Consider the following 16,126-nt stretch of genomic DNA (forward strand, 5'->3'; position numbering starts at 1 on the left):
TGTGCTTACCTAGCATGGTTCACTGATTTGGACATTACTTTCTACTGTACGTTCATATCTTACCTTAGTTGTTAATCTTAGTTGAGGGTTTAGGTGGTAGATTTTGTATATATATTGTACCAGCTAGTGTACTCAGTTTCTAATAAGAAGAAATATAAGAAAACTTTCCACAAGTCTCTTGCTTGTTTTCTTCAGTAGCCATGGGTTTTGATGATGACAACGTTTTGAGGGATATAATATGTGACCAAGGTATTTATGATGATACATGGTGTGTACAATGAGAATCCTAATTACAATAGACAAGTTATCAAACCTTGTTGTAATATTCACCTCCTCAATATATTATTGAGCAATCCTAGTTGAAATTATGCTCAGTGCATTGACAAACAGATTTTTCATCAATCTTGTGGGCTTTCCATTCATATGAGTTGTATGTATAATTTTTGGCTCATATCATATACAGAGCAACATGCAAAAGTCTCTTTCTTTCCTTCAAAAAAAAAAAAAAGTTCCGGCAGCCCACTGGAAACAACCTTGTGCTTAAAGTACACAGAAACTAGACCAGAGATGCATACACCGACACAAATTGTAAAAGAACTGACAAATACTATACTCAAACACATGAAACACATTTCACAATCATAACCGAAGCTAAGAAAAGGTTAGAAAGCACATCTCCTTTTCTTTTTGCCAGAAAGACAGAGCTTTAGAAATGCTTGCTTTATGCAGAGATAATTAATATGGTTCGGTATTTTTCCGCCAATCCTTTCCTTTCCATTCTAGTGATCTATATCTTTCCTTGAAAAAAAATAATCATGTATATGGTCACCATCGGCCCTCAAGTTGGCGTCGAAAGATCATTTTGGTGTGTTTTCAATATTCATTTGTATGCATGATTGCATGTGCATAGTGTAATATTGGGCTCCAGCTTCTGTCACACTAATGCCAAAGAGTCACGAGCCATATATCTGCTCTTCCTTTCAGAGAATAGTTTTCCCACTTCCCAGCACTTCAAAAGTTCAGATCTAATACGTAAATTAGGGATAGGTCACTGGGATAAATACGTACAAGTACTTCTCACTGGTGTTTCTGATGATCGGGGCCGGTTAAATCACACATGTGGTCGTCGCTATGGCTCTTCTGGCCAATTGTTCATGATCGTCTCTCGAAACAGCTCGATCGATCTTTTCGGACCCTCACCAGTCTCCCCACACAGGGTGTAAAAACAAGAGAGACAAATCTGTTTTACGACGCTTTCCAATCAAAATCATGAAGATGATGGGCAGATGGCACGAGAAACGTTTTTTGGATCTAATTGAATATCATTGAACTTCCAAAACATACAGAACCAGGACATCAGAACACTCCAGACTCGGAGCGGTCCTTAGTATCCCAAACTCAACCATCTGCACCCACTAGTTCGATTTACTAGCCAAGGAGGGCCAACCTCCTGGCAATACATTGACTGTATCATGACTTATATCTATGTACGACGCTCTTGCCAAACGATGCCCAACTCGATTACCTCTTTTCTTTACATGCTTCCATGAGACCATCTCAAACTCTTGAATCATCAATCTGACTCCACCAATCACGTGAAACATGTCCACCCACATGATGAGGTTTCTGCTGCAGGGTTGCTGAGGCACTATATGTGTGTTCCATATATGCGGTTGCTGCATGATCACATATATATATGCATGGTTACTGCATGCTCTTCTTCTATTCATCAATTTGTAACTATTTTAGCTTAGTACTTACTTTGAGTACTTTACTTCATTTTGTTCTCAGAGATGTTTTGATTATTGTCCCCCTCTCTCTTCTTGTGTTTTCTTTGCTTTTATTAATAAAATAAAATAGAGGGACGAGTGGTGGGTTACCGGTTGCGACGACCTCATTTCTTTCAAGATTGTGAGTGGATGTCAATCACCCTAAATCGGCTATCACGGAGGAATTAATATCTCATAATCCTCTATTTAATTTAATATATATATATATATATATATATATATATATATATATATATTTTTTTTTTTTTTTTGCTATTTAGCCATAATCATGTTGTATGGTAACTTCATGTATTTCGACCGTTTGATTATGATGCAAAAATTTCTAATGGTAATGATGAAAATGTCAGAAAGAGACTGCACAAGGGACGAGAATATGGGAATATGCAAGAATTTATCTCCTGGTCTTAGAAGGGTGTACATTTCAAATGATTGAGAGCGCTCTAAGAGCTAACCAGTTAGCTTCGTATTAAGAAGCTAACCATCTTTTAGGTCACATATCGGCATCTCCACCGTTCAGTTAAGAAGCTAACCATCTTTTAGGTCACATATCGTCATCTCCACCATTCTGTTTTTAGGTACCTATGAAGAGATCACTTATGCAAATTTTTAACCAAACTGATGATCGTTGGGGTACCGAGCTAGATCAAATCAATGGACGAACCAAATCTGTCCAACCTGAACCGTTCGTGTTTATAATTAATAAATCACGATTATGAATACCCAAACGATCATCAATTGGCTGAAAATTTGCAAAAGTAATCTACTCATAGGGACCTAAAAACTGAACGGTGGAGATGCCAATATGTGACCTAAAAGTTAGTCTAAAAGATAGTTAGCTTATTAATACAAATCTACATAATTAGCAACAGTTTGTTAGCATGATATTTTCTAGGGTCCTTGACCCAAAGCACCAAAATAAGCAAGAATAATCCCACTTACCCCAGCAACATATTTTTATTCCCAGCCACCCAATTTAATGTAAAAAGACAATTTCACCCTCAACCAAATTAAACAATTACATTATGTCTATCTCTCTCTCCTACCTCCGATCTGCAAATTCTCTCTCACCTCTCTCTCTCTCTATCTCTCTCTCTCTCTCTCTCTCCCTAAACCCTAAACTCCGAACACGGCAGAGACGCCAATTGCTAGTGCCTCCACTCCACTTCCCCCGCCGTCGTCGACCAATCCGTTCGCGAGATCTGCAGCCTCGTCACCGATGAAGGCTCCAAAATCGATGTACGCCGTGGCTTGATGGCCGGAGCTCCAGCCCGCGCTCAAAGGTTCCAGTTCGAAGTTCGTCGACCTTTTCACTGCAGGGTTTGAGCCTGGTTTGATCGAGTCATCTTCTGCGTCGTCGTCGTCATCTTGTGGGTACAGATCGATCAAAAGACATTATGATGGAAAAATCTGAAACCGGGGAAGACAATGAAGAAGTAAGGATTCTGTTACGGGGTCTCCGACCAGGAAATAAGAGAGAAGAAGAGGACGAGGTGCCCAGAGCATATTCTGGGTGCCCAAATAAGTTTTTTTTTTCTTTGTTTTTTTTTTTTAAGTAATAGGGCAGGAGGAAAGAAACAAAAATTTTTGAATATCTATCGGGAGGGCAATAGACGTCTATTGGATGGCAATAGACGTTTTGAATTGATATAATTTCTTCATTTTTTTCTTTAATCGAAGTTTTATTTGTCTAAATTTAGGGAGATTAGTTCCTATTCTGGCGACTGAAAGTCCTATTGGGGGGCAATACATAGCTGATAGTCGTCTATTGGGGGCAATACATGGCTGATAGTCGTTTATTGGGGGGCAATACATGACAATAGGCGGCAATAGATGTCTATTGGGGGCAAAAAAACATTTCCGGTGAGATTTTCAGCAAATTCCGGTGAGTGGCAGCCGGTGACCGGATTCCGGCGGCCGGTGACCGAACTCCGACTGTCGGTGATCGGGCTCCGGCGAAGTCTCCTATGGTTTCTCTCTTTCTCTCTTTAAGTAACAAAGGGGTGAGGGTAAAATGGTATTAAAAAAAATTTTTAAAAAAAAATCTTAATGGGGTATTAAAGAAAACCTCCTTAGAGTGTTTTGGGTAAGAGGGAATTAAAAAAACTTAATGGGGTAAGTGGGAAAAAAATCTCTAAAAATGAGGTAAATGGATAAAAACCCTATTTTCTAAAACCCTAACACGTCAAATCTAACATAACTAGCAAAATTTTATTAGTATGATATTTTCTAAAACTAGTAACATATAAAATATAATCTAATTAGCAGAAGTTTATTAGCATGATATTTTATAAAACTAACAAACATAACTAGCAAAATTTTATTAGCATGATATTTTCTAAAACTAGTAACATATCAAATCTAACCTAATTAGCAGAAGTTTATTAGCATGATATTTTATAAAACTAACATGCATGTCAAATCCAACATAACATTTATTAGCATGATATTTTATAAAACTAACATGTCAAAATCCAACATAATTAGCAAAAGTTTATTAGCATGATATTTTCTAAAACTCCACTAATATCCCAAAAGAAACGTGTTTTAAAATCTCAATTGACTACATGGATAAAACTTTCTAAATCCGCCGCTAAGTTTCTGAGAATTCAGATATGATTTTCCACAAAAATGGAAAAGTTTACGTCGACATACATAGGGCATCATCCTGCGTATCAGATCTCTTTCTAAAACTCTCTTCTTTTACGTCATTCACACTCACCCAACTCTCTCACAAGTTGATAGTATTTGTACATTTCTGCGACTACATAAAGGTGGCGGTGTTAGAACCTCAGACGAAACACAAATCCAAGACCAAAGAAAAATGGAGAGCAATAGAGAATACAGAGGTCATGTTGTGGTGCTTCCTTATCCTAGCCAGGGCCACATCAACCCTCTCCTCCAATTTGCAAAGCGCCTAGCCTCTAAAGGCGTCAAGGCCACACTAGCCACAACCAGTTACACTGTCAGCTCCATTAGCGTCCACAACATCGGAGTCGAGTCCATCTCCGATGGTTTCGACGAGTCTGGTTTTGCTCAAGCGGCCGATGAGGAAACATTTCTTCAGTCGTTCAAGGCCAATGGCTCGAGAACCCTATCCCAAGTCCTGAAGAAGTTCGAAGACTCCGAGTTCCCGGTGAATTGTGTTGTGTATGATTCCTTTCTGCCTTGGGCTCTTGATGTGGCCAAGGAACATGGCATATATGGAGCCACTTTTTTCACCAATTCGGCTACTGTGTGTAGCATTGTGTGTCAAATTCATCATGGACTATTTTCTCTGCCGTTTAAGCCTGAAGACATGCCCTTGCTGATTCCTGGCCTGCCTCCACTGAACCTTCTTGACCTGCCAAGTATGCTTCAGAAACCAAATAGTCACCCAGCTTACTTGAAGATGAAATTGAACCAGTATTCTAACTTGGACGAGGCTGACTGGATCTTTGGAAATACTTTCCAAGCACTAGAAGGCGAGGTATGGATCGATATTTTAATTTAATAGTTAATTTGCATGATTATTCGTCATCGGAAATGTTGTATATATATAGCTAATTTAAGAGCCTGATGAATCTCTTCGATCGAGTCGACATCTTGTGACACAGTTTTTAACATCACTCGTGGTAGAATAATATTCAAAAGCAACAACAGATCGACTTAATTAAGTAGCAATTTAGTGTTAAAAAAAATCAGTTGGGGGCACCGGACTATTTATAACGTAGGTTTTTTTTTTTTTTTTTGGTGAATTATTTATAATGTAGGTTTGTGAAACATGTTAATGATGTTATGTCTATCTATATATCGTACACATGTTTTGCTAGTACTAATTGTGGTTTTGATCTTGTACATGTGTTTCATAATTAAAGGCTGCCAAAGGAGTAGCAAAGCTGTGGCCAGCAAAGTTGATTGGCCCTATGGTCCCTTCAGCTTATTTGGATGGTCAGATCAAAGGGGATAGAGGATATGGAGCAAGCCTATGGAAGCCTCTTGGTGAAGAATGCATCAAATGGCTAGAAGCAAAGGCACCTAGATCAGTGGTGTATGTCTCCTTTGGAAGCATGGTGTCCCTGACAGCAGAGCAGATGGAAGAGTTTGCGTTGGGCTTGAAAGAAAGTGGGGTACACTTTCTGTGGGTGGTAAGAGCATCTGAACTGAGTAAATTGCCGAATGAAAGCATTGACTCAGTAAAGGAAAGGGGTCTACTAGTGACTTGGTGTAACCAGCTGGAAGCTTTGGCACATGATGCAATTGGGTGCTTTGTGACTCATTGTGGTTGGAATTCGATTCTCGAAGGGCTCAGCCTTGGGGTTCCAATGGTTGCAGTGCCAAAGTGGGCTGATCAAATGACCAATGCTAAGTTTGTGGAGGAGATTTGGGAGGTTGGAGTCAGAGCCAAGGAAGATGATGGGGGAATTGTGAGGAAAGAAGAATTTGTTGGGTGTCTGAAGGAAGTGATGGAGGGAGAGAGAAGCAAAGAGATTAAGAAGAATTCGAGTAAATGGAGGGAGTTAGCTAAGAAGGAAATCAGTGAGGGGGGAAGCTCAGACAAGTGTATTAGTGAATTTGTAGCGCATTTGTGTGCTAATCAGACAGGAGAGGTCAAGACATTCCTGAATGACAAGGATTATTGAATACATATTCATATTCAGACGATTCTTAGTGAAGTTAAATATTTGATTTAAGCGTTATCTGATATTAATAAAGATTGCTGTTTTTTTTTTATTTGGTTTTGCCCACTTTGTTTTCTCTTATTCACTTTTTTTCAATCTTCTTTCATTTTTTTGTTAATTTTAATGAAACATCGAAGCAGATGAAAATAAAAGAAACACAACATACCCATTGAGCAATTAGGCCTAGCATAGGTGAGTCGAGAGGTTAAAGTATAAAGAGGTGGGTTTGTGCTTGTTGTATGTTTAGTTTCGGTCTCATTATTGTCGTGCATTTTGTTATCGCGATAACCAGTCCTTTATTTCTCAACTAACCCTCACCACGTAGCTAACCTCAATTGCATAAAAATGGAATCCAGTAAAAATGAACTAGTACTTGATACATAATGCAACATAAAATTGGTACGAGGGAATTAACTACCTCCGTGCAGATTCTACAAACTCTCCAGTAGAGTCTTCACATACATCTTTCTTAGAGAGCTTATTCAAGATATGAGCCTGAACTTTCCTGCCTCCTAAACCCAAAAACCAACAATTCAATAAAAAATGATCATTCTGGGAAAACAAAACTAGTTGTGTTCGAAAGAGACTTAATGCTATGCCATTAGCAAAAACGGAAATTGAGTGCGGTTGAGCTTAATGCTACTGGGCTGATCATGATCATACCAAATGTTAACTAGAATCGGGCATATCTACTAATAATCCAGGCATGTACGATTCTAGCTAATCTTGAAGCTCGTGGTTATCAGGCACATCGGTTTTGAACTTTTTACTATTGGTTTATTTGCGACTGGGCTACTAATACAAATACTATATTGGAGCATCAAAAGCATAAAGCAGAGAAGGGTCGACCACGTCAGACGCGACGTCATCCAACGCCACGCACCTTTTCAATTTGAAATGAATTAGGTATACTACCCACAAATTGGTTTGAATTCAAAAGTGGGCACATGGTATTAATTGCTAATTTGTTATCTCTATTAGTCTACTTTTTTTTTTCCCTTCCCATCACATTTTAGAAATTACTCTCGATGAAATTTTTTTCAATAATAATATACTTATACACAAGTATTTTGACTATTTCTTATTTAGCCAAATTGCTCTTTGTTTAGCTTGTTTGAGCTTCTTCCTGTCTCTATTCGCTCTTTATATTTATGGGTAATATTTGTCTATTTGAAGATGGGTTCTCATATTTCCAGTTTCTATTCTCAAAAAAAAAAAAAAAAAGTTTGGTTTTTCAGTTAATGTCAAATTGAGTGATATATTGTTCAAATGTACCAATAGGTGGGCTAATTCTAGTAATTTTTTTACCTCTAAATATAAAAGAAGAAGAAATATTGAAAAATATCAATTAACATTTTGGTTTGAAGTTGTTCGAACCGCAGGCCCCCTCAAGTAGGTGTCGTAGGCCCACCACAACTGGAGTGAAGGCCCAATCCAACAGCCGAAAAGATCACACCGACCATATGTACAAAAGCAATAGTCTCATAAAGCCAAATTAGAAATTACAGAGACGAGAGAATAGGGCAAGGGCAAATTTCCTTTCCTCGAATCGGTGGTCCTAGATCTGACGGCGCCGGCGATCGACTCGGTACTCGGCGCCGGGAGTAGTTTCAGTGGTTCGGTCCGGCGGTTCAAATCTTCGACGGCGGTCGACTCGAAGATGAGCAGGTAAAAATTTCCTTACATCTCAGTTAGGAATCGAAGTATTCGTCGTCTCCTTCAATATTTTGCTCTCAACAGCAAAGAAATCACTCTGATTGCGCTAATGCTCTATCTACTTTTTTTAGTGGTTTAGTAAGAATATGCTTATTTTGTAGGGAGAGACCAAAAGGAATGGAAATTCACATTTACTTTTCTACATGTTTAAGTCGGTAGATAATGTGATCTCTGAAATATATTTATTGATTAGTGCTGCATTTGCTAAGATATTTATTAAGCATTATACTGGAAATATCAAAAATTTTGGCTATATCACTCGCTTTGAATGAACCAGGTTGGATAAATGGGATTTTTGTTGATCAAGTTGGCTTATATGATGCATGATTGGTCCAAAAACTAATTTTCCAAAGCTTTTGTGTTCTTCGTCGTTGTATGGACAAGGCCTATTCCTTAAACAACACGTCCATTGTGTAACTTTGTTTCTAACTATAGTCAAGAATCCTTTGTCAATAATTTCCTTTTGAAACATCTGTTAGTTTATGATCAATCAGTTGGATCAAACTTGTCTTCTGTTCTGCCCAACTTTCCATCAACGCTGTTTGATATCCAGGACTTGCTGTTTTTCCTATAGACTGTAGTGTTTTCTGCTTTCTCCTCTCTCACCCTATTCCTTTCTGTATATGGCTGGCTAATGAAAATAATTATAAATGTGTTGTGTTACATGGTTGGGATTGCCTGACTACCTTTTACATTTTGATATTTTTCCTAGGATACCATTACTTTGCTGTCCAGCTGTGGGGTTTCTACTTTCTCATTTGAAATATGCACTTGTTGAGCTGAAGTCCTATACTATCTCTCTTATGCTATGAACATGACATCCAGTTACTTATGCTATCCTAAAATCAGAAAGCCCGTTGAATTTTTGGAATGTGGCCCAGTTGACCTGCCACAGTAATACAGTGGTTTGTATACTTGTGAAGTCCCCGAGGTCTATTGCTAAACAGCAATATTGGATATCTGCTTATTGGACTATGGCAAGATTTCAGGTATTGTCCGTTCTTATTGTTTGGATTGCATCTTTACTTTAGGCATGTATACTTCCATTTGATGTTGACTTTTTGGCTGCCTTGGTAACTATTTTTGTATACTAATGTTGTTTTTTAATATGACTTTTCAACACTAAAATTCTCCTTATTAAAGCTGTTCAGTGTTGTCATCTTTGTGATTGAATCATATCTGACTTCTTCCCCAGGGAGAGAAGTGCCTTAGGAACCCAGATTTGAGGCATAAACTAAACACTCTTAAGTTTTTAATAATTTTTTCCCCATTGCCATCTCTGGTAGAGCCAGAAAATATATCAGTGGGGCACCCCATGCCAAGACATGGTGTGAGGTCAGAAACTGAAGATGGAGAGGTGACAGGTAATGGGTGAGGTCTGAAAGTGAGAGGAAAACTTACAACCAAAGAAACAGGGAAGACTGGTAAATTTTTAAGGTGACTGTTGAATCATTCTACACTTTATACTTAAATACCTGAAAATCTGAGATGGGGCATAGGGACGTGTTGCACCCCTAACTACAATATGCGAAGTAGCATATATTGAAACATTTTTTTTTAATAAGAATATGCTCGTTTCATAGAGAGATAGAGACCAAAAGGAGTTGAAATTTACATTTACTTCTACCTGTTTTATTTTTGTTTTATTCTGTGGCAACATACTTTTCTACCTGTTTAACTTGGTAGATTGTGATCTCTTTTGACTGTACCACTCACTTTGAATGAATAGAAACCAGGTAGGATAAATGGATTTTCATTATTGATCAAGTTGGTTGTTTGATGCATCTTCTTCACTTGGTTGGTCCCAAGACTAATATCCCAAGGCTTTTGTGTGTTCTTCTGTTCCTTGCATGCATAAGGCCTATACGTAGAAATTAAACCTTTCAAAAGGAAATTCCTGACAAAGGATTCTTGACTAACCCATTTTAGTATAGATAAAGAAATAAACTGACATTATTTTTATTAGTTTATGATCAATCAATTGGATCTGCCTTATCTGTTCTGCATCAACTTTCCATCAAAACACAGTTTGATATCCAAGACTTGCTGTTTTCCTATAGACTGCATGTTTTCTGTTCTCTACTTTCTCTGCCTATTCATTTCTGGATATGGCTGGATGTTACATGGTTGAGACTGCCTGACTACCCTTTACGTGTTGATCTTTTTCCTAGGATACCATTACTTTGCTGTCCAGCTGTGGGGGTTTCTACTTTCTCGTTTGAAAAATGCACTTGTTGAGCTAAAGTTCTATATTATTCCTCCTATGCTATGACCATGACATCCAGTTAATTATGATAAAAAAAGCCTGTTGGATCTTTGACATGTGGCTCAGTTGACCAGCCACAGTGGTACATTGGTTTATATACTTTGGGAAGTCTCCTGAGGTCTACTGCTACACATCAATATTCTGAAGTGTCACCCAAGCCACACCATGCAGATTTTTTTGCATTGGGACAGTGGTAAGATATCAGGTATTGTCTATTCTTATAGTTTGGATTGCAAATTATATCATGTAAAGTTTTTGATAGTTGAAACTTAGTCTAGTCTTGGTAAAAACTAAAAGGAACATGTGAACTGTACTTGGCAGTTCAAATTTGTAAATGCTGCAGATCAACTAGGCTAGTTAGATGTTGATGATGATGAGGTAGAGGGGACCTTCAAGAGGGTGAGGAAAATGGCAAATCAATGGGACCTTCAGACTTGTATGCAGTGCTGCACACTAATGGTCAATGGTGTTTTGGGATTTTTTTATTTTTTTTTTAACTTAAAAAGGGGTCCAACGGAAAAAGAGAAGTTTGGGTTAAAATCATGAGCATTAAAATCAAGTCGGTAAAAAACGATAAATATGCTAGAATCTTCTCGTTTTCAGACAAAAAGGCCACCATTTTGTGGGGTCAAGCACTGAATGTGACTCCATAGCATGAATTGGGCCTACCATTGGGCCGTTTGAACGTGAATTGGGGCAACCATTGGGCCCTACAGTTAGGACTTCATGACTTAAACTCATAAAGCATTAAAATGGGTAATTCAAATGCGCTGTCACAATGTTAGTTGGGCCTTGTTAGGGCCTCTTCAGTGTGAATTACGCTGTATCAAACATGAGTTGGGCCTTTATGTTGGGCCTTCATGACATGAAGCATTAAATGTGCCGCCAAAACGTGACTTGGGCCTTCCATTGGGCCGTATGAAACATGCGATACGCCTTCTGTTGGGCCTTTATGACATGAACCATTAATTGCTCCGACACATGGACAAAATAATCATTAAATGCGCCGCGAAAACGTGAATTGGGCCTCTTCAATATGAATTCGGCCTTCCCAATTGCCTAATGAAACATAAGATGGGCCTTCTGTTAAGCCTTTATGACATGATGCACTAAATGCGCTGCCACTCAATCATTGTCATTAAATGCCCAACACATGATCAGGGCTAATCATTAGCCGCCACCTGGTCGGGTCAATCATTCAATGCGCTGCCACAACGTGAATTGGGCTTTTATTGGGCTTGTTCAACATGAATTGGGCCTTCCATTGGGCCGCATGAAACTTGAGATGGGCATTTTGCTGGACTTTATGACATGAAGCATTAAATGCGCCGCCACCTCAATCATTGTCATTAAATGCGCTGACAAATGGTCGGGTCTAATCATTAGCCGCCACCTGGTAGTGTCAACATTAAATGCGCTGCCAAAACGAGAACTGGGCCTTTATTGGGCCTGTTCAACATGAAAGGGGCCTTCCATTGGGCCACTTCAAACATGAGTTGGGCCTTTTGTTGGGCTTTCGTGAAAGAATGCATTAAATGCGCCGCCACCTCAATCATTGTCATTAAATGCGCCGACACCTTGTCGGGTCCAATCATTAGCCGCTATTTGGTCGGGTCAACCATTAAATGCGCCACAACGGGAACTGGGCCTTTATTGGGCCTCTTCAACATGAATGGGGCCTTCCATTCGGCCGCATGAAACATGAGTTGGGCCTCCTGTTGGGCCTTCATGAGATGAGGCATTAAATGCGCCGCCACCGTAATCATTTTCATTAAATGCGCCGACACATGATCGGGTCAATCATTAGCCGCCACCTGGTCGGGTCAATTAAATGCGCCGCAACATGATTATGGCCTCGCATTGGGCCTCTACAACATGAATTGAGCCTTCTATGGGCCGGATGAAAAAAAAAGTTGGGCCTTCATGACATGAAGCATTAAATGCGCCGCCAACTTAATCATTTTTTTAAATGCGCCGACACATGGTCGGGTCAATCATTAGCCGCCTCATGGTCAGGTCAATCATTAAATATTGGGCCATTTATTGGGCCACTTCAAACATAAATTAAGCTTTCATGACATGAAGCATTAAATGCGCCACCACCTTAATTATCATCATTAAATGCGCCTTTTCATTGATTTGGGCTTATGATTTTCTCCTGCTTCAACATAAATTGGGCCTTCTTTTGGGCGGCTCCAAAAAGAGACGGGCCTATGCTGATGACTCTTCATACAATAGCTGGGCCTCTTCAGACATCAGTTGGCCTTTTGCAATTTTCACTTAAATTAGACATTTAGGTAGCCTTTTGGGCCATTTTCTTTGCTTTTAATTGTATTGGGGCTCCCTCTTGATTTCAAACCGCCAATTTTTAATTGGAACAATCTGAGATTTTTTTTGAACAAAAATTCACCTAATTTCAAGAATTGCTTTGTAGACCAATTTTATTCTCAATGGACTAATAAGAGCTGAGATCAGTTGATTATAAGCACTTTTAGACATTTTCTCAAATGCTATGCTAAAAAAAAAAATGTATCTTACAACTATCAAAAATGTATCTTACGACATTACAAGATTGCAAGTTTTTGGATAAAAAAGTTGACAAGATAATAAATAAATAAATAAAATGTGCAAGCAATTTGGACTATAATTGTAATACAAAATAGTTAAAAATGCATCCCAGAGTCCAGCAATACCAATTGGCCACGCCATTTCAGAAACAGAGACGATACAGCAATAATGGAAATGGAATACCGTAACAGATGTGATTGTACTTGAACAGAAGCTAAATTTAAAAAGGAACAAACAAGTCAGCATCCCTAGAGGCACAATACCAAGACAAGACAAGCAAATACTATCTTTTTCACTCTAAAATAAAACAGTATCAATAAAGAAAAGAAACTTCATGGAATTGATCATAAACGCATTACTAACAGTTTAACAGCCGAAACGGAAATTACAGACAAGGGAATGCACTCATTAAAACATTATACTTGAAAAACATACCCACAAATCAAAATTCATGTCCTCGATATTTCTTTAATGCGCCCAAGTATTTGTATATAAATAATAGAAAATAAGAAATGCTAACCCAAACCAATGCCAAAAGCAGTAAAAATCTCTGTAACTTATGTTTAATTATTACCTTTATTAAGCCTTAAATGAGCCTTGGGTAAACTATGTAACGCTATGTTTTGCTCTACTTCAACTACTTATCAAATTCCAGATCACCTAGCAAACAGAAGATGAAAAAAATTGAAAAATGATATATACACATACTAAGGATATCAAAAAAGTTCACAAAATAAAATGAACCCGACCCCCATCATAGTTATGGGACTGCAAGGTTGGACATAAGAAAGTAAAAGGAACTAAAGTGAGATCACCATAGGGCCAGACTGATACCCAACTAACGACCATCACATTGTTTGACAAAACAGAAACAAATCTTTCTTCATAAATACAGTAAAGGGAATAATGCAATGCTTATATGAAAAACTCTGGCAAATAATATACATATAACTTTCTCTTACCTGTTTCTTATCAAAACATACTGATCATGCTTTCAGCCAACTTGCAGGAAGGATCCATCAGTTCAAATCTACTGAAACCAATGTTTTGTGAGTCAGAATGGACATCTATATCAGTAAAGCAAAGTACAAGTAAGCAATATTATTTTGCCGGAACCCCTCACTCCCCCGTTACTTAACATAAGTACATAACCAAATAAACTGACATGATTTTGAAAAAAGAGATATAAAAAAATAAATAAATAAATAAAAATAAAAAGATGGAGCTGAAGAAACTGAAAAAGTAGACAACCAAAAAGAATAAATCTAGGCAGCTAACAGCCCATCTTGTGCTACCTCCTGCAATTTGATTGTAAATCTGAAGGCTTGAACATCATGACCATAGTAGAAAACAACGCTACGGCCCACATACAACAGGTACATAGATAAAACAACATTCTAACTCATCTATGTCTCTTAGCTATATGAAATCAAATTATCCACATCTCTTATCACTTCAAAGACACAGTAATACCATTGCTGTCAAAATAACAAACTGATAAAAAGAAAAAACTATGGAACTCATGTACCTACTCATGCAAGGTAACAGTTCTATCTATTTGCAACAAGAGAGTATTATTTACATCTAAGCACATATTAAGTAGTATACATTAAATATCACAAACGATGAACATCAACAAACAAACCCATATACAGCAAATAAGACCAATCTACTTACTCAAGCAAGGCAACTGCATCTACCAAATTTCTACTAAGAATTTCCACTATAAATTCAGTCTGATCGAGAAAATAACCAAATGGCATCTAATAGCCCTGCTAAATGGTGATTCAACATAGATTCTACATCTTGGAACCAAGCCAATTTCGGAGCAGCTTTGTGATAATGGAACCAACCCGCAAAAAGCATTAAGGAAGCAAAGACCAATGCACCAATTGCAGTACAATAGAGTTGTAATTCACTAGTTATTCCAGATGCTCGCCAAAGCTGAAAAAACCCAGAGGTTATTTGTATTCCTCGGAAACCCCCGCCTACTACATCACCATTCAATATTTCTTGACCCACTATTGGCCAAACCACCTGGGCACTAGGTCCAATGTGAGTAGGATCACTTCATAATTGGAAAAACGAGACCAAATTTCTATTATGAATTTCCGCTCTATAATTTCAGTCTGAGAAAATAACCAAACGGAAATATTAAACATCAGCATCAATGATCTTCAACAAACACATTCACAACTTTTCAAAAGCCAAAAGCAATCGGTGACCGTAAATATAAGGATAAAACACACCACCACACACTCATCATTGCTTATTAGATTGAATACATGAAGGTATGAACTATGAAGCATTGAACACATACCGAAATCAACAACGATCTTCGATGTTTTGTTGTGACAACTCCCCAGTTATGGGCATCTAGCTCCTGTAATCATCAATCGAAATTAAATTAAACACCAATTGATTCCTAAAATCAGAACCCTAACTCAGTAGCCAAAGAGAGAAGTTTACAGCATCGTTCGTGCTCCTCGGAAATGAACTCCCAATCGGCATCACTCATATCGATCGAATCGAAGGCCGGAGTGGTATCTGGAACCTGAAACGGCACGCCGTATTGGAGATCCGAGACGCAAATCTCCGTCTTCTGGAATCGAAACGCGACGAGGCGAAGGGTCTGCGACTAGCGGTGATGTGGCTTCCGTCCATGAGAAGGAGACGATCGTCGATGGCGGTGTTGGGCGAAACCCTAGAAATGAGTTTGAGGGATGAGAGCAATGGAGGATCTGTGACAACTACCATTTGGCGAAATGTAAACACCTTTGAAATTATAGAATTACCCATTTACCCCGCACATTGGAGAAATAAAAAGGCATGTGAAAATTTAGAAAACTAAAAATTTTCATGAAATTTTTTGTAAAAGTAGTCTTAAATATTGGGTCAATTTTGAATTTTCACGTTAATTGTCCACTTTTTTATTCTTAAAAGAGTGCTTTAAATAGACTTATAGCTTAGAGAAATAAAGTGATTCGGGTTTGAGTTGAAAATTTAATAAATTTTTACTACGAATAAAAGATATTGTCATGCTATTTGAACCTAGTTAAATTGGTAAAAAAAAGTCAACTCTTTGAGTTAAAATGAGTATTTGTTCTATATATATATATATATATATG

The 16,126-nt window shown here is 38.1% G+C and overlaps 1 protein-coding gene and 2 long non-coding RNA genes across 5 annotated transcripts; 2 read left to right on the top strand and 1 right to left on the bottom strand.

Moving 5' to 3' along the window:
• Positions 1-4,475: 4,475 nt before the first annotated feature.
• Positions 4,476-6,500, top strand: LOC133709894 (UDP-glycosyltransferase 74B1-like). Its single transcript, XM_062135837.1, has 2 exons — positions 4,476-5,256; positions 5,645-6,500. The coding sequence occupies exons 1-2, from the start codon at positions 4,612-4,614 to the stop codon at positions 6,407-6,409; spliced, it is 1,410 nt and encodes a 469-aa protein (XP_061991821.1). The 5' UTR covers positions 4,476-4,611; the 3' UTR covers positions 6,410-6,500.
• Positions 6,501-7,941: 1,441 nt separating this feature from the next.
• On the top strand, positions 7,942-10,907 carry LOC133712760 (uncharacterized). 2 transcript variants are annotated; one of them, XR_009847594.1, is made up of 4 exons: positions 7,942-8,116; positions 8,877-9,153; positions 10,336-10,635; positions 10,752-10,907. It is a non-coding gene; the product is annotated as an uncharacterized LOC133712760 (long non-coding RNA). The 2 variants fall into 2 exon arrangements; XR_009847593.1 differs by having other exon boundaries at positions 10,336-10,907.
• A 2,170-nt stretch (positions 10,908-13,077) lies between these two features.
• LOC133711014 (uncharacterized) lies at positions 13,078-15,765 on the bottom strand. Of its 2 annotated transcripts, XR_009847018.1 has the most exons (3): positions 15,468-15,760; positions 15,319-15,381; positions 13,078-15,127 (listed from the first exon to the last, which is right to left on the bottom strand). It is a non-coding gene; the product is annotated as an uncharacterized LOC133711014 (long non-coding RNA). The 2 variants fall into 2 exon arrangements; XR_009847017.1 differs by having other exon boundaries at positions 13,078-15,381; positions 15,468-15,765.
• Positions 15,766-16,126: the final 361 nt, after the last annotated feature.

Source organism: Rosa rugosa, chromosome 5 (assembly GCF_958449725.1).
Source record: "Rosa rugosa chromosome 5, drRosRugo1.1, whole genome shotgun sequence".
NCBI lineage: Eukaryota > Viridiplantae > Streptophyta > Magnoliopsida > Rosales > Rosaceae > Rosa > Rosa rugosa.